General features: G+C 39.8%; 1 protein-coding gene across 4 annotated transcripts in view; it reads right to left on the bottom strand.

Moving 5' to 3' along the window:
* Window positions 1–18,465, bottom strand: part of INPP5F (inositol polyphosphate-5-phosphatase F) — an 80,728-nt gene that overhangs the window by 29,834 nt on the left and 32,429 nt on the right. For 2 of the 4 annotated variants that reach the window (XM_035030263.1, XM_035030288.1), the window contains exons 3-9: window positions 14,645–14,781; window positions 5,335–5,463; window positions 4,943–5,110; window positions 4,780–4,836; window positions 1,696–1,894; window positions 967–1,146; window positions 1–68 (exon numbers count right to left, since the gene is read on the bottom strand). In XM_035030263.1, coding sequence (XP_034886154.1) covers window positions 1–68; window positions 967–1,146; window positions 1,696–1,894; window positions 4,780–4,836; window positions 4,943–5,110; window positions 5,335–5,463; window positions 14,645–14,781 — 938 coding nt within the window. Of the gene's footprint in view, window positions 69–966; window positions 1,147–1,695; window positions 1,895–4,779; window positions 4,837–4,942; window positions 5,111–5,334; window positions 5,464–14,644; window positions 14,782–18,465 lie in introns of those variants that run through there. The other 2 variants (XM_035030272.1, XM_035030314.1) reach the window with 2 other exon arrangements.

Here is an 18,465-nt window from a genome sequence, read left to right as displayed (position 1 = left end):
CTGTTTTTTGTAAATTTTCAGTTGTTCTTCGAAATGGGCACAGAAATACGCAACAGTGTCCTTTTCACCTACAAAGAAGTGATACAAAATCTATTTTTCTTTCTAACATTTGAGGCAGAAATTAGTGTCTATTCCATCTTTACTTTAACGTTTCAATAATTTATTGACAACCAAATGTAACTAAGATGGTCCAAAACCAGTATTTTAAAATAAAATGCAAAGCCAAAGATCTCGGATTCCTTTTCCCCTAATCAGACTGAACTGAACTACATTGGAAGCGCACACTAGGAAACCAGGACCTTTACTGTTCATGCATCCAGCCTATTGTTAGAAAGGGTTCCAGGCAGTTTATAATAAGAGACTAAAACCCTTCTACAAATATGAATGTTAAAAAATGAAGGTTTACTGGATTTTCACAAATATATATTAAGTTTTGAGAGAAAAATATTCTGTAAACAATTTTTAAAATCAACCTCACTGAGTAATCTGATTAGACTGACATGACTTTGCTATTCCTAGGCTACAGTTAAAATACTAGAAGAAATTAAATCCTCAATATTTAAAACAACAACAAACCTTTCACAGTGAGACATCTGAGTAAAGGCATCTTACCTATTTTTTGTAGATGCCATCTTTAGATATTTCCTACTTTTATTAATATTGACTACATTCACCCTTTTCCAAAAGTAAGCATTTAAGAAAGTATTCTCCAAGGAAACAACGGTTTAAAATCTGTGAAATAAGCTATGTTTTACTCTATTGTTAGGGAGTTTTTTATTGTTAAATAACTTACTTAGATTGTCAACAATCATCATTCCTCTTGCAAATACTCTATCACCACTAAATTTCACCATGGGTTATTGTTTTAAATGAAGTATCTAGCCCAGCAAATCCAAACCTATAAATATTTAAAAAAATATTCTCTCCGAAATCCTCATTTGCAAACCGAGTAACTGACAAGCTTACTTTTGTCCAGCCGGGGTCGTGGATTGTATCGATACCCGACCTGGCTCCAGAAGACAGGCACAGAGCCTCGTGTTTGAATAAATGACAAAGTATGATTATGAACATGAATTAACTGCTCAGTTTCCACATAATTTGCAACATTCCCATTTTTATCCACTCCTCTCCGTTTATAACGCATTCCTAAAAGACAATTAAAACAGAAAACAACAACATTAAAAAAAAATGATTTAGTCTGATCAGATATGCTTCTTAACCAAGCACATCTTTCAGGATAGCTTGAAGGATCTAATGTGCAACTGCCAGGCAGAACAGTAACAAGTTCCCCAAAACTCATAACTATATGCATCATTGTTTTTTAAAAGTTGAAGTGAAGATACTTTCTGTGAACTGAAAGGGAAGGGTGTTCCCAAGGGTGCTAGCACTCAGGAAGGATTTATTACCGTAATACAGGCTGTCAGTGGGAACAATGGTATTTAGAAGCATATCTCAAGTGACTCTCTTTTCTTCTCCATATATATACCTCCTTTTCTTTCTGCTTTTGTTAACTCTCCCCCATTCACCTCCCTCCAGAAATTGGTCCCCAATTACATCACACTATTTAGAGTCACTGAGCACTTTGAAGCCAATTATGTTTCCAAATCCATTATTGTCATTAGCATCTCAACACATCTGCAGCTTTACCATTCTCATCTGAATTTAACTTGCACATGATTTCAGCCCTCTACTCACCTGCTCTGTGCCTACTTCGGCGTGAAATGAGAGCCACTAGAAATCGTGGGTGAATGTCATCTACACATGTGGACTCCTGAGGGGGGGTCTCTGGGCTGCTCTTCTCATCATCAGATGATTCATTATAATTAACCACAAGTTCTTCAATCTGCACAAAACCTTGGATAATGGGGATAATCCAAAAGTCCACGTCTGGTGTCTGAAAACAATATGAGCATCATGTTGTTTCTCTTCTATAGAGCACTGCTGCTTGCTTAAACCCAAACAGAAGCTAGCACGTATTTGTGAGTTTACGAGAAGCAGAAACCTTCTATTTTTTAACCATGTTTCTTGTTTATTGGAGGACAGCAGGAAGGAGGGAGGGAGGAGGACAAAGGGGAGAGCCTTTCCTTTTCTCTATGGTGATCAATTAAAAAAGAGCCGCCTGAGTGGTGCCTGGCTGACTTGGTTGATAGAGCACATGACTCTTGATCTCGGGGTCATGAGTTCAAGGCCCACGTTGGGTGCAGAGATTTCTCTAAAAAAAAAAAAAAAAAAAGCTGCCTGAGAGGGCCCACAACATAGACACCACACTGCCTGGGTAACAAATTCAAGCTCCACCACTTACTCACTCAGGTAAATCACTTAACTTCACCATACCTCAACATCCTGCTTTGAGAAATAGGAGAAACTATTACCTTATTAGGCTGTGTGAATGAGTAAAATGTAAAAAGGGTTTGGTTTAGCTCCTCCCTTATCATAAGCATTTTTTTTTTTTTAAAGATTTTATTTATTTGACAGAGAGAGATAGCGAGAACAGGAACACAAGCAGGGGGAGTGGGAGAGGGAGAAGCAGGCTTCCCGCCGAGCAGGGAGCCCGATGTGGGACTCGATCCCGGGACCCCGGGATCATGACCTGAGCCGAAGGCAGACGCTTAACGACTGAGCCATCCAGGCACCCTATCATAAGCGTTTAACAAATGTAGCTATTGTGATTATTCCCGTTGGCACAGGAGAAACAGAAACAAAAAAACAACGTATAGGTTGATTTTTTTTAACTCCCCATTGCATCAAGGCTTTAATAAAATACAACCAGGGCGCCTGGGTGGCTCAGTTGGTTAAGCAACTGCCTTCGGCTCAGGTCATGATCCTGGAGTCCTGGGATCGAGTCCGCATCGGGCTCCCTGCTCAGCGGGGAGTCTGCTTCTCCCTCTGACCCTCCCCCCTCTCATGCTCTCTCTATCTCATTCTCTCTCTCAAATAAATAAATAAAATCTTTAAAAAAAAAATACAACCAACTCTGATTACCTTATTATGAGCACAGAAGACTGACTCTATTTTCTAGTTTAGGAAAAAAAAAAACTTGCCTTGCCAAGCTAAAATCCACATAGTAAATGAACCAAAACAAAAAAACCCTTTCCATAAGTATCTTATTTTACAAAGTCACCCAACATAATTAGGAGAGTGTTAATTACACTTAGACATGTCCCCTTCTGTGCCTTTTAGGCTAAGAGTACTCCAATTTCCCAGCTGATTGTCTGCAGGAACAGTAAAGGGTAAGAAGTGCTCCAGGCCGTTGTTCTCTCTCTTTCTCTCCCATCTCCACAAGTGTATCCAGCCTTAACCTTGGCATGACCTTCAAACCCACCTCACCATCCAGAGCCACATAAGCCAGGATCTGTCTCATGGTTTTGTTTTGTTTTATGGAGCATGCAGATAGGATCTTAGATCTTAGGAAGGTGGTTAGAATTGAAAATTGTGAAGTGAAGGGTCTATTTGCATTCATTATTCTTACCACCATCCGCATTATTTGTATTTTTGTTCTAGCAATCATGCAAAACCCGTGACAGGAAAAGAGAAATGCACACCGCCAAATGCTGCCTCTCCCCCAAGTCATCAGTTTTAATGGTAATTCCAAGTGTCTGACAAAAACTCTGCCAAACATATTAGAACTCAGTATGTCAGCAAAGAGCAAAAATTCCCATTATAGTCACCTTTATTTTTCTCCCCGTCACTGAATTTCAGTGGTCATAGTTTGATCAGCCTCATAAAAAGGCGAGCACATGATAGATATCTAGTGGTAGACAATGCTAAAGTCAAAATCATTTATACTAACGACCGCCAAGGGGGAGAGAGAGAAAGGAGAAAAAAAGGTTTGAGATTTTTGAAAAGTTAATGAAAAGATGTTACCCATTCAGCTATTTGCCCACTTTGTGTCCAAAACTAACTGGCACACAGCAAGCCTTCCATACATATTCGTGGACTGAGTGAATGAACTGTCCTCGGACGGTCGTAACTCTTTGACATACGTGACAGAGTAAAGGAACAACGTAATCATTACACTGGAAGGAACCTCATGCAATAATCTCACCATATTCCCTGTCTTCCCTGGTTCAAGTACTAGAATGTCCTTCGAGATTCCCAGATGAGACAGGAAAGTTAAATGACTGGTATCATTAAAGGAAAATTGGGCTTCAACATTTCGAATGAGTACAAACAAAACCTGTCTGTCATAGGAACTCTATGGACATTAGTTCTGCAGCCTGAAATTACTTCTATCCTATGGGAACCTGCTAAAAAGCTAGGCCTGTGGCTAGGCAGTGGAGTTGTGAATTGCCTTAAATAATGCCTTGGCTTTCCTAACTAAACGATTCCCATTCTAGAGGGGAAAACATTTTAGTGAGATTTTTGAATTAAAAAAACAAAAAACAGGGGCGCCTGGGTGGCTCAGTCGTTAAGCGTCTGCCTTCGGCTCAGGTCATGATCCCAGGGTCCTGGGATCGAGTCCCACATCGGGCTCCCTGCTCAGCGGGAAGCCTGCTTCTCCCTCTCCCGCTCCCCTGCTTGTGTTCCTGCTCTCGCTAACTCTCTGTCAAATAAATAAAATCTTAAAAAAAAAAAAAAAAACAACCAAAAAAACCGCTTTTTAAAGTAGGCTGCACACCCAACGTGGGGCTCGAACTCCCAACCCTGAGATCTAGAGTCACATGCTCTACCAACTGAGGCACCCCATTTTAGTGAGATTTTTAATTCGTTTTAATACAATTTTAAAATATTTGCTTAACAACTATAACTCCTGAGGATATTTTAGAAACAATTACTCACACCAATCTCAGTAAGATCTTGTATCATATATTTATTCCAAAAAAATCGGTCATCAACCTGGAAAAGGCAGAGAATGAACAGTTCAGAAACATGTTGTCTGAGTTTTCCTATAGAAGCCAAACGGGTCCATAAATCGTTCTGCTCTGAGCTATGAGAGAAGTACCTTCTGCCAGAGGGGACGGGGGTCCTTCTCCCCAGCGCTTTGCCTCTGCACCGAATTGGTCAGGTCATAGGTCAAACTATAGTAAAAGGACTCTGAGTCCATGAACATCTTCAGCAACTCCTCAAGTAATCTCCTCTCCAACTTCTCCTTTTCTTTACTTTCCTTAACCTATAAGAAATTAATCTACTATTACTGCAGGAATTCAATGTACAGCATCACGTGGATAATACCCAACTTCCTAGAACAGAAGTGAAAATAATCCCAAGGACCACGCACAGATAGTGCTTTCACAGGATGAGCAGTTTGAAAACAAGTTTACTGGGAAGAAAATTACCCTTCAATTTAAAACTAATCCAAGATGAATTCCAAGCACATATCAATTAAACTCTTACTTTCTTTTTATTAGGAGCAGACACATTGGATTTAATATGTGTAAAGGTCTTCAGTAGAAACTTTGAGTCATCGGGAGATGGTACAATCTTCTCTGGCTTGTTAATTCCAAAATGATGCTTCTTACAGAGCTAAATAATTAGGAAGAGAAAGAAAATTCATTGTTACTAATATCGGCTTGTTAGATGTTCAGGTATGCGTGCAGAAGGGGCTGCTACTGTTCATGCACTTTGGTCAAAAGAAAACCTCAAGTCTTATTAGTAAAATGACCAAGGAGACAGCTGATCATAGAAAGCACAGCTATGGTTTCAAGGATTAGAAAGCTACCGCAGAGGATAAGCAAAGAACACAGGACAGGATATCCTTAGGATTTAGGGGCGGGAAACTCAGGTTAGGGTCATAATTACAGTAAGTTCTTATCCAGTACAACTGAAGAATAAAATCTCTGGTTAGGGTTTATTAATGCTCTGAAAATCGGCATCTAACATTAAAAATATTGCAAAATACACATTTGCTATGCTCCAGGGGCATGGTTTTACAGCTATCTGTGCTAAACATTCATTCATGCTAGTTAACTGAGTGTTTTGGTTGTGACGATGTCAAGAGTCTGCTCTACTGGGAATCTTAAAAGCTGGACATTTCAACCACTCTTTCTCCTCCTATCCTCACACACACTAATGGAATCAGCATGAAAACATACTTTGGGACCACAGATTAGTTAAATTTGAAGAAGCAGTAAGTAGAGGCTGCAGGAAATGTGCAGTCCAACTGACAAGGATGAGGAAGAGGATGGGAATGTGTTAAGACCTTGAAGCGCACAGAGGTTCTAAAGGCGGCTACCTGGTTAAAGTCAAGGGTTTTACATATAATTTCATGCGGCTCAACACACAAAGCAAATATTCTGAAAGGTACACAAAGATTCTATTAACCACATCCAGACTAATTCCATTTTTTCAACACACTGGTTGTATAACTACACTAAGTGGTAGACTCTCATTAAGAACAGTTACTAAATGCCTATTATAATTGGTGTCTTACTTACTAAATCATTATTACTAGATGGTAAACAGGATAAAAAATCTTAATGAGAAGAACAACAGCTAGTTCAAACTTTGATTATAAATTGAATAAAAAGGGGAAAGGCATTCCTGTTCTATCAAATTTGGAAGTGGACAATTCTGTCAATTATCCCTCAATAAAGCTGGGGAGAAACTGGAAGTAGAGACTGATAATTAGACTGTATTCAGACAGAATGGAATCTTACAGATCCTACAGCCTTTTCAAAATTATGGCCACCAAAACCTCTATTCACATGGGCTTTGCTACCTGATTACAACTTTATGCCATTCCTGCTCTACCAGTGAACACAAGGGGACTAAAGATGAAGTCACGCACAGTCGTGTTGCCAAAACGGAGCTAACGATTTCCCCAAAAGTAAGCAAAACTAACAACATCTCAAGCTGATAGGGGAGGCGAGAACGAAGCAAACGGACACCGCTCTAGCAGCTCTCTCCTCCCCGCCTTGCACGGGGCACCTCCCATCAGCAGAGAAACACAGTGATGTATCTTCACTTGACGCCTCCTCCTCTGCCAGCTAGTGTCCTATTCCTTCGTACGCCTCACTGCCCCCAACCCCTTACTACTGCTGTCTTCACTGGGACCAATGGCCTCCCCTTTGCTAAGCCCAATGGTGGCCTCTTGGTCCTTTTCTTAACCTCTCAGTAGCATCTGACACAGTTCGTTACTCCCTCATCCTGATACACCGTGCACTTGGCTTTCCCTGGTCTCCCTTATCTCTTTTACTGGTTCCTTTCCAACCATTTGAGTTCTTAATGTCTTGGCCACCATGAGGTTCAGGTCTTGACCCTCTTCTCTAACTACATTCACTCCCTCAGTGACTTCACCCAATCTCATGGATTCAGGTATCTTCTATATGCTAACTTCTCCTTCCCAAATGGATATTTCCAACCCAGCTCTCTCCCAAAATTCTAGATTCACAAATCCCAGCATTTCTATTTGAATTTCCACCAGGCATCTCAAACTCAACACGTCCAAAACCAGATGCTCATCTTCCCTCCACGGCCTTCACCTCCTACCACTTTCCTCCCCTTGCTTACTCCACTGCATCCACACTGGCCTCCTTGCTGCTCCTCAACACATCAACAACGCTTCCACCTCGGGGACTTGGTCCTAGCTGTCCTCTCTGCCCACACACCCTCTCCCCAGACCTCCTACCACAATCTCCACCCTGGGCACTCCCCCCACCACCCTTACTCTGCCCAACTTTTATTTCCCATCACATATATTACTTCCCAACATACTACATAATTATTATGCTGATGTTTATTGTCTGTCCTCCCCCCATTATAATGGAAGCTCTATAAGGGCAGACATGTTTGTTTTGTTGATTCCTGTATCTCTAGTGCCTTAGTAGTACCTGGAATAGGAGGTCTCAAGAAATATTTGTTAAATGAATTAATAATCTCTGATGCTAAAATACAAATGGTAACCTCCATTCATACGCAAGGCATGCATATAAGTAGTCCTGCAAAAAAGTCACTCCCCATCTTCCATGAATATATCTTACACCCCCATCTTCATTGGGGCAGAATCACTGGGGAAGTAGAGAAGCAGTTTTGTTTTTGTTTTTTTTTTTAAGATTTTATTTATTTATTTGAGAGAGAGATAGTGAGAGAGCGCGAGCAGGGGGGAAAGGGAGAAGCAGGCTCCCCACTGAGCAGGGGCTGATGATGAGCTGACCCTGGGATCATGACCTGAATTGAAGGCAGACAGTTAACCAACTGAGCCACCCAGGTACCCCAAGAAGCAGTTTTAAAAAGAGGCTCTCCCATTAGTCCCCTGCCCCCCTGCTTGCAACACTGAGCAACTGTTGGTTGGCAATTTTTATATAGAATGTTAGTAATTATCTATTCATATTAATAACACTCTTAAAGAAATTGAAAACATGCCCAAACCTAGTTATAGACTGTTGCAATTTTAATTTCTTAAACAGGATATTATGCATTTGTCAGACATAGTTATTCCTTAAGAGTATTCAAGCCAGCAAAATTTCCCCCAGGAATGTTTCAAAGCCGATGCTCAAGACCTAGCTATTCTAAATTAACCTTGTAGCAGCATATCCACATCCTGTCTGCACCCAGGCATTCCTCACTCTCAGAAGGAGGGGAGTCCCTTTTTCTCTGCAAGGCTAGTTTCCTGCTGTGTCCCCTCTAGGACCAGGACCTTCCCTTCATTCATTCCTCTCTCCTCTGTTCCTACCATCTTTTAACACTGTTCGAGTTTACAAGAACGTGTATTTTTTTAATCCATTCCTCAACCCTAGAATCTCCTATGAGTTAGCAGGGTACAAACGGTGTCACAGTCATTTGTGAGAACATGGTCTGGTTGGGGTAGGTCAAAGAGTGAAAGCCCAATGGGACCACTCGGGCAGAGTAAAACAAGGACCTCCTCAACTCCAAAGACGATAAACCTTATCTCTAAGAACAGGACACTAACCAATCACTCCTGTGGTCTCTTCCTCTGGTCCCCACAACTCTGGGCTCTTCCCCCACCTCTGACTGCTCCTTCTCAGTCTTTGTTGGCCTCTCTTTCTGTCTCTAAAAACAGTGGTTTCCCCAATATTCTGCCCTTAGCTCTCTTCCCCTTCTTCATGCAGTCTAGAAAACACTGTCCTCTCTCCTCATTTTAACAACTACCAGTATGTTTTAACTACACATTTTTAATGCCACTCTTTTGCTCTGAGTTCATGATATAAAAATAAAACATCTCCCAGCTACTTACACCCTAGTCCCTCAAATTCAGCTTTCCCAAAACTGATCAACATTTGTTTCCCAAATCTTGTTTTTCCTCTGGTTGCCCAATCTCACTGACGACACTATCTACTGGATCCCTTAAGCAAGAAACCAAGTGTCATTTTCCATTATTCTCCCCTAGTATCTCTCCTATCAACCCCAACTACCTCATGCTGATTGCTGGTGTGTTCATTCATATCCTTATCTTTTGCCCAGATCAGTATTTCTCAAGGCAGGTGCTACTAGCTTAACAGACAGGAGAATTCTTTATGCATGATTATCCCACATAGAGCAGACAACCTAACAAGCTTCCTCTCGTGAGCTGGGGAGTCACACTCCAGGACCAGACTTCCAGCACTGAGCATGGTTCCAGGCCCGCATCTCCCCTGTAGCCCTTTTAAGTTCCCTTTACTGTGCAAGGGCCAAACTTCCTGCTCCCACTCCCTGATTCTAGACCCAGAACCCAGGAAGCCTAGGGTGTCAGTTCAATCTACTGCCCATGTATGGTCCATGAAGATACTACTTATCTCTAGGCCTGGCAATGTTTTTTTCTTTTTTTTCCTTTTTCTTTCTTTAAACAAACAAACAAAACAAACAAACAAAAATTATCCCCCTCCTGGGCTTGGAACACAGCCCAATACCAATATCCCTTAACTTCCTTATCTACAACCCCCCAATTTAAAAATCTCTGAAACCTGCAAGTTCATTTTTTAAGTTTGTTACAAATTCATTTAATGGCCAAATATGCTCCGAACAGATATGAGGCTATTGATAGTCATCCTTTATATCCCTTAGTATGAATAGTCTTATGATTCTTCAGGAAATATTAATGTGTTGTATTATGGGGTAATGCCCAGACTCACTGAGTATATATGGAATACAAGGAATAGCCTTTTGAAAACCCTAAAATCCTGAATTCTAAGATAAATATGGCCTCCAATTTTTCAGATAAGGACTGTGATCTGTATAGCAGAGCCCAAACTCACAGTACCAGCTTAATCTGGAAGTCTATTTCTGTGACTTAAAAGCAGTTTTTCTAAATAGAGATTTAAATTTACTTTAAACAATTCAATAAATATTTTAGAATCTTCCATGTAGCTACCTTTAGAAAAGTATAGACCACTATCATTTTTTAAAGGGTTACATTTTTTTTAAAGCAGGTTACCATTTTTTTTTTAAGTTTTTATTATAATCAACCAGTGTTTGTCACAACAAGTACACTCCTTAATCCTAAAAGGGTTAAATTTAGTCCTACTAAAAAACAAGGATAGAGAAAATAACTTCTTGGGATCACATCCAGTCCAAAGATGCTTTGTTTAGACAGAGCTCTTGGGATTGCAACATACAGCATTGATAGTGGGATCACCTTCCCTTTTCCAGATGCCCAGCCAGTTCTGTGCAGCATGTGCTTAGGCCCTTATCACAACTTTGATACACACGATCTCAAAAAGAAAACCACCACAAGTACCATGATGCTCCCCTAGTTTTTCTATTACTCTAGCAACTTACGTTTCACAACCAAGATTAAGGGATGTTGCTGTGGCTGTTTAAGGAAAGGGAAATAAATGATTTTACTTTAAAAGTTAGTATCTATGCATCTGGAGCTAAAATTTTATACAGATGTCTAAAGGGAAACCAAATATGGAAAGTGATGCAGTTATCTATTAAGGCAATGAGATATAGCAAATAAAATATGCAGACATGGGACAGAGCCTATAAAACTTTAAAGGATGTTTTCTCAAAAGAAAGAACATCTATGTTCTCATCTCTTTGAACCCCATGGATTCTTCATACCCTTGTATAAATCATTTTTTAAAATGGCACACTGCTTTGAAAAACAGTCTGGCAGTTCCTCAAAAGGTTAAACATAGAGTTACCATACGACCCAGCAATTCCTTTCCTAGGTGGACGCCCTAGAGGGGGATGAAAACAAGTGTTCACCAAAAACTTGTGCACAAATGTTCACGGAATTATTCATCACAGCCAAAAAGTGAAAACAATCAAATATCCATCAACTGATGAATGGATAGATAAAATGCAATGGATCCACACAATGCGATGAAACAGTAAATTAAGTACGCTATATACGAATTAGCCAGCATGCACCTTGAAAACACTGTGCTAAATAAAACAAAGCCAGTCACAAAAGGCCACATATTATAGGATTCCATTTATAAGAAATGTTCAGAAGAGGCAAATTTAGAGAGAAAATAGATCAGAGCTTGCCTAGGACTGAAGGAGCTGGGGTTTGGAGAGAAAGGAGGAGTGACTGCCAATGAGCACAGGGTTTCTTCATGGAGAAACTACGTGCATATGTTCTAAACCAATCGCAGTGAGGGTCACAAAACTGAATATACTGAAAGCCACTGAATTATATGCTGCAAATGGGTGAACTGTATGGTATGTGAATTTTTTTTTTTTTAATTGGCAAACAAGCCTTATACTTGAGGTAAAAAGGCAACTAAGGCAGAAAACTAGAAAATCTATTAATTCCAGCCTCTGGAATAAGATTGCTTCTGCTCCCAATTACAGAAGACAGACTAGGCCCTAGCAAATCTGAGGACAGTGACCACACTAAAGAGCCCGAGGGCCCTGCTGGGCAAGGGTGAGAACACTGAAAGCGATATACAGACAGCCAAATTAGAAAGATGTAGAAAGAAATAGAAGACTTGGTTTTGTTTAAAAAAAATCTCTTCATGTGCATAAGATATGTATGTTTATGAAAAAATAACAGGAGCTAAGTAGGAAAAATATGTAAAATGCAAAAAATGAAAACTATTCTGAAAATTTGAAAGTAACATTGTTCCTTCAAAGAGCAAATGTAAATAACCGTTAAAATTCACTAGGATATGGAGAACGATTATTTCTAAGTTGTGGGTTTTTTCCCTTCTCATTTACAATTTACTACACCAAAAAAAAAAAAGAAATAACAAAAATTATCAAGCTTCTAAAACCTCTTCTTAAATGGATTTATATGGAAATTGAAATAAAGATCCCAAAGATTTAAATTAACATGTCAGAAAATAAGCAAGCAATTCATGATTTCAACATAGATGTTCTTTGCCCTTCCTCCCATTGTTCACTGTTGGAAAGTGCTTCTACATAAAACAGGATTAAAAGAAGGGGAAAAGGCTTAAGTGCAAATTTCTAAAATGATAATCTTTTGAGAGAAAGGTGTGCCAAACTATTCACTAAAATAGCATCTGGAAATATTTTCTCTAGGTCATGTTATTCCCCAATCAACAAGGATCATTACGTATTTTCAACTCTTAACATGAACCACACCCTCAATGCCCCATGATAAGCCCTATAGTTTATACGGTCCAACAGTGCTGTAAAAATACTCAATTATCTCATATGGGGGGAAATCTCGTTTTCATTTAAAGATAATCTGTTTTACTTGAGAGTATCAAGACAGAAAAATGTTGGGATGCCGGGGTGGTTCAGTTGGTTGAGCATCAGCCTTCAACTCAGGTCCGGATCCCAGGGTCCTGGGATGGAGCCCTGCATCGGGCTCCTTGCTAGGCAAAGGAGCCTGCTTTTCCCTCTGCCTGCCGCTCCCCCTGCTTGTGCTCTCTCGCTCTCTCTGACAAATAAATAAATAAATATTTTTTTTTTTAAAATGTGAAAAATGAAAACCTTCAATTTTTTATAATATTCACATTTTTGTGCTTAAACATTCCATGTAAATGTCATTTTCTAACCACTCCCCCACCCCCGCAGCTTTATCCAACAGTCAGCTACTAATCTCAAAAATGTTAGCGATCAGTGGGCAAAAGGGCATCAGAAAACCTCCCTGAAAAATACAACACAGGTCCCAAGCTTCTCTGGACGAGGAGTGACAGTACAGTTCCCCAGGGCTGGGAGTGCGAATGTGCAAACTGATGACTGACAGGTGGATAAAGTGCTAGACAAGCTGGTCGCCTGCTCCAAATCTAACTACCAGGGTCCCCAGGCTTAATGCTCAGACCAGAATGCCAGCCCAAGGGGTGCTCCCCCTCAAGGTAAAGATTGGTGACAGAAAGCCATGCTGATCTTTCAATTTGTCAGCAAAGCCATCCAAAGACACTGATGACAAATTTATTGGCTTAGTAAACTAACAGAATTTTTGCTAGTCTGGCTGCTCTTCCCTACAATAAAATGCAAACAAAAACTACAAAGACCTGCTTTTAATAGGCCCAACTGCTACCTAAGTTATTTGTCCTGGATTAGCAATAATGAATAATGTTCTAGCTCCAATACCAATAAAGGAGAATATGAAGTACTCTAATCTTTTTTTGATTCCTGTAATAAAGAGAGTATCAGGGTCCTCTTAAGTTTGTATTTTTGGGGTTTTTTTTTTAAGATTTTATTTATTTAGGGCACCTGGGTGGCTCAGTCGGTTAAGCGTCTGCCTTCGGCTCAGGTCATGATCCCAGGGTCCTGGGATCGAGGCCCACATCGGGCTCCCTGCTCCGCAGGAAGCCTGCTTCTCCCTCTTCCTCTGCCCATTGCTCTGCCTACTTGTGCTCTCTGTCAAATAAATAAAATCTTAAAAAAAAGATTTTATTTGAGAAAGAGCACGTGCGCATGCGTGCACACAAGAGGGTAAGGGGCAGAGGTAGAGGGAGACTGAGCAGGGGTGCTAGATGCCAATACCCGCACCAATAGCAAACATGCTAAAATGCTTTCCTGGGTTACTTCTACCAGGTGGCAGTACAGTGTGGTAAAAAAAATACTAGCCCTTGGAAATCTCATTATTTTAGCCTTAAGCCTCTCTATTGTAGGCTTGGTTCCCTCCTGAAAAAGTAAAAGATTGGGCGCCTGGGTGGCTCAGTTGGTTAAGCGACTGCCTTCGGCTCAGGTCATGATCCTGAAGTCCCTGGATCGAGTCCCGCATCGGGCTCCCTGCTCGGCAGGGAGTCTGCTTCTCCCTCTGACCCTCCCCCCTCTCATGTGCTCTCTCTCATTCTCTGTCTCTCAAATAAATAAATAAAATCTTTTTTAAAAAAAATTAAAAGATTGCACTAGATCGGTGGTTTCTTTCTTTAAAACAACAAACAAAAACTTTTAAAAAATTACAAAAGAAATATATGCTTGAAAAGTTTCAAGAAATAGAGATAAAAAAAGGATACAGAGTAAGTTAAATCTCACCTTCTTGACTACCCCTTCTCTCCCCCAAATCAGGAGTTTTCAAATTGCACTATGCAGAGTCCTAGGGCTCCCCGGAAGCAGAAAGTGGCAGTAGAGGCCACGCAGGCAGGGACTCAAGGATCCCCTCCCCTGCATCACCACCTCAACCAAAGCAGCCCTACTTTTATGCATCTGATATACTGGATGTCACAGATTTTGAAACAAAGTTTCCACTCCTACAGTGAAGTTTGAAAACCACAGGATTAAATTACTTTAAAAATATTATCCAGCTCTAAAATTATGATTTTGGCCTATTAGACCAAATCCTCATATTTGTTATTATATTTATACCAAGTTTCCATAAAATTTCCTGAGACTTCCACCTTACCTCTAGCTCAAGATCCTGAGGTTCCATCTCAGAAAGTGATAGCACAGCAATTTTGGTAATTTTACAGACCTCATGGTCTCCTGGAAGTTTGCCCACCAATGCTTTCTGCCGAATTAAAATAAGCCACCATGGAAGATCTGAAAGAGAAAAGTCACACTAATGTCTGGAATCTATAAAGGGCTACTAACCTGGCAAGCTGGAGATGAATAATCTAACAACAAAATATACATTAGATATAACCCTTTAAAGTAAAGCACATGACAAAGATATATAAATGGCCCTCAACATGTGAAAAGATGTTCAATCTCACTTAGAGAGATGTGAATTAAAATGCAGCGATACCATTTTCATCCATCAGACTGGGGAAAATATGGAGGTAGGACAGCACATTCCCTAACAAGGCTGTGGGGACACAGGCAATGTCATACAGTGCTGGTGGGAATAAAAACAGACACAACTTTTCTGGAGGGAAATTTAGTGATACCTAATAATAAAACATATGCACTTACTTTTAACCTACTAATCTCACTCTTGTGCGTTTACCCTGAAGATACACAACCAACCTAAAATATATACACTCAGGTCTATTCATTGCAGCAGTTTGTAACTACAAAATACTGGAAACAACTCGATTGTTCAGACATAGGAGAATGGCTGAATAAACTAGGACACATCCACTCAGTGGAGTACTACGCAGGTACAAAAAAGAATTAGACATGGTCTAGGAACGGACAAGGAATGACTCCTGGATATATTACATGGATAAACTGGATATATTTATAGAACAAGGAGACAATAAAATCATATAAGAATTTATATTATCAAATCAAAGCACAAAAGAATATCTAGAGTGTGCCACCCTTTATGTAAGAAAGAAGATCTGAGGGGTGCCTAGGTGGTTTAGTCATTTAAGCGCTGTACTCTTGGTTTTGGCTCAGGTCATGATCTCAGGGTTGTGAGACTGATCCTGGGGTAGGGGTGGGGGTGGGGGTTCTGTGCTCAGCGGGGAGTCTGCTTGGGATTCTCTCTCCCTCTGCCTCTGCCCCTACCCCCACACATGGACTCATTCTCTCTCTAAAATAAATAAATCTTAAAAAAAAAAAAAAGACATGAGAAAATATGCATACATCTGCAGATTCACACAAAAAGTAAGAGCAATAAATTAGAAATTAATGAGACTGGTTACCTACAGAGGGTGGGCAGAAACAGGATAGAAGAAGGGAGATCTGGGGAAATGACAGTTCTCTGAGTATGTCCTTTTGTATAGTTCTGACTCAGAACCATGGGGATGTTTCACATCTCCTCAAAAATAAATAGTTCCTTTCGACCAGAATGCGTTTGTCGGGGTGGGGAGGTGTTTTGATGACTCAAAACAAAATGCAAATAGCAACTCAACTCTGCTTCAAACGGACAATGTAACCACACTGTTAGAAAAAACTCACCTAAATAACTCTGGAAAACACTTTTTAAGGATAAAGACAAAGAGAACTCTATATAATATTGTACTCTGGTTAGTGATTTTGTTGGAAGGAGTTAGCAATTCCAAAACCACTTTTATGTGTATATACTAGCACTGAGCAAATAATATACGGAGGACAATGGGGGGGGGGCAAAGAAATCTTTAATAAATACAAGAAAGAAGGAAAGAAAACACCCAGAGGCCCAACAATTATCTTTCCAATCCACATTTTTACTTTTCACAAAAGATTTTTAATTAAATGAGAAATGGTCTATGAAAGACAGCGTGCAAATGCAATTTTTCAGTTTATGAAGTTACACCCTTAAGAAATACTACCTAATTAGTACCAAAAATAAAAATAATTGAAAGAGTGTTTCAGTAATTTCTTGTGGAAAACCAACATGATAGATACATAGTCACCATGTAAAAAACATTCTTAAAAGAGATATATAGTATTTCAATTTCCCCCAAATATCAATCAACTCTCATTTTAGGGATTGTGCTTTGAAGATGTGCTTTAGGCATTTCATAAATGCAAGAGTTTGGAAGAGTTTCATAATTCTTTATAAAGTAGGGTGGAAATTTACTCCAAAGCTTCAAGGTTTTTACAGGCCATTTCATTGTTCATTATCATTAAACATTAACCAAGGACCTACCATGGGCTAGGGAGTATTTCAGGCACTGGATCAAGATCAGTTATCAAGCACCTATCATATAATAAATCGAACACATAATAAAGCACGTAACATGATACTTGTTCTTCAGAAGGGTAGGAGCTAGCAACAAACAATGTACTGTTAAATGTCAATATTTTTTTAAAAGGTTTTTATTTATTTTTTGACAGAGAGAGAGAGAGACAGCGAGAGAGGGAACACCAGCAGGGGGAGTGGGAGAGGGAGAAGCAGGCTTCCCGCTGAACAGGGAGCCCAATGTGGGGCTCAATCCCAAGACCCTGGGATCATGACCTGAGCTGAAGGCAGACGCTTAATGACTGAGTCACCCAGGCGCCCCAAATGTCAATACATTTTGTTGAATGAAACAAAACCCTTACCATAGGTTTCCTAACCTCACAGTAATAATTTCTATTTTACACTGAACAAGTTAGAGTGTTGGCAGCTAACCAGACAAGCCAACACAATGAAGACCTTTTCTTACTTTATGCCTTCTTGCTGGAGTTGACTTTGGATACATTTCATATTAACATTGCAAATTATGGTTTTAATAAATCACAACAATGAAAAACACAATGCATAATCAAATGCAATAAATAGCTTTCCAATAAACCATCTAATGGCACAGTGCCAAAATATAAAAATATTAACCTTCGAACAGAGGTTAATACATACATAAACTCACTTGGGAAACCAAAAGGCATCATTTTTTTTTCACAAAACCACTGATACTGCCAATACTGAAATACAACTTACAAATTCAAATGCACTTTAAAATGAAATATGCACATTTTTGGAGTTTAGTTAAGCTACTTCAACAGAAAAAAACGTGAAAAATTGAGATGCTTTTTAAAAATATATATATTATAGACTGAAGTTCAATAGATCTGGGAAGTTAGGATGAAGTTAAATCTGAGAAAATATAATGGACATGATCAAACAACAGAAAAAGAATCTGTAAATAGCAGTGTTCCCTTTTCAAGGAGGCTTTAATGTTCTGGACTTTGAGGTCAGAATTCAGACTTGAATTTTAGCTCACCACTTATTTATTTTTTTAAAGATCTTATTTATTTGACAGAGAGAGAGAGGGAGTACATGAGTAAGCACGGGGGATGGGGGGGGGTAGAAGCAGAAGGAGAAGGAGAAGAGAATCCCAAGCAGACTCCACACTGAATGCAGACCCGACATGGGGCTCCATCCCAGGATCCTGAGATCATGACCTGAGCTGAAACCAAGAGTCGGACCCTCAACCGACTGAGCCACCCAGGCACCCCTAACTCACCACTTTTTCACCCTGTACTTGGCAGCACAATACTTGGCTGACTTCTTGGTTTTCTCATCTGTGGAATGGGATAAAACTGCCTGCTGCAGAGAATAGCTATGAGGATTAAATAATTTTTATAATTCATGTGATTGTTACTAAGAGCGAATGTTTACCGGGTAGCAAAACATTCTATAAAGCTATGGTAAATAAAACAATGGGGTACTGACAGGAACGGTCAAATGAATACCAGAGTAGAACAGAGCAGACAGAAACAGACCCATATAATATGGACACCTAGTACATGATGATAAAGAGTGTATGTCATGAAAGTGTTGGAATACATACTGAAGCATTTGTGGATAAACAGGTTATCTGGAGTCCGCTTTGAAATAATTTAGCAGCTGAGAATGTGGGGACCACAGATTAA

This window comes from Mirounga leonina, unplaced genomic scaffold (assembly GCF_011800145.1).
Source record: "Mirounga leonina isolate KUSES-001 unplaced genomic scaffold, KU_Mleo_1.0 Mir_114, whole genome shotgun sequence".
NCBI classification, from domain to species: domain Eukaryota; kingdom Metazoa; phylum Chordata; class Mammalia; order Carnivora; family Phocidae; genus Mirounga; species Mirounga leonina.
Note: the sequence above shows the minus strand (reverse complement) of the source record. Positions and strands in the feature narration are given on the sequence as shown.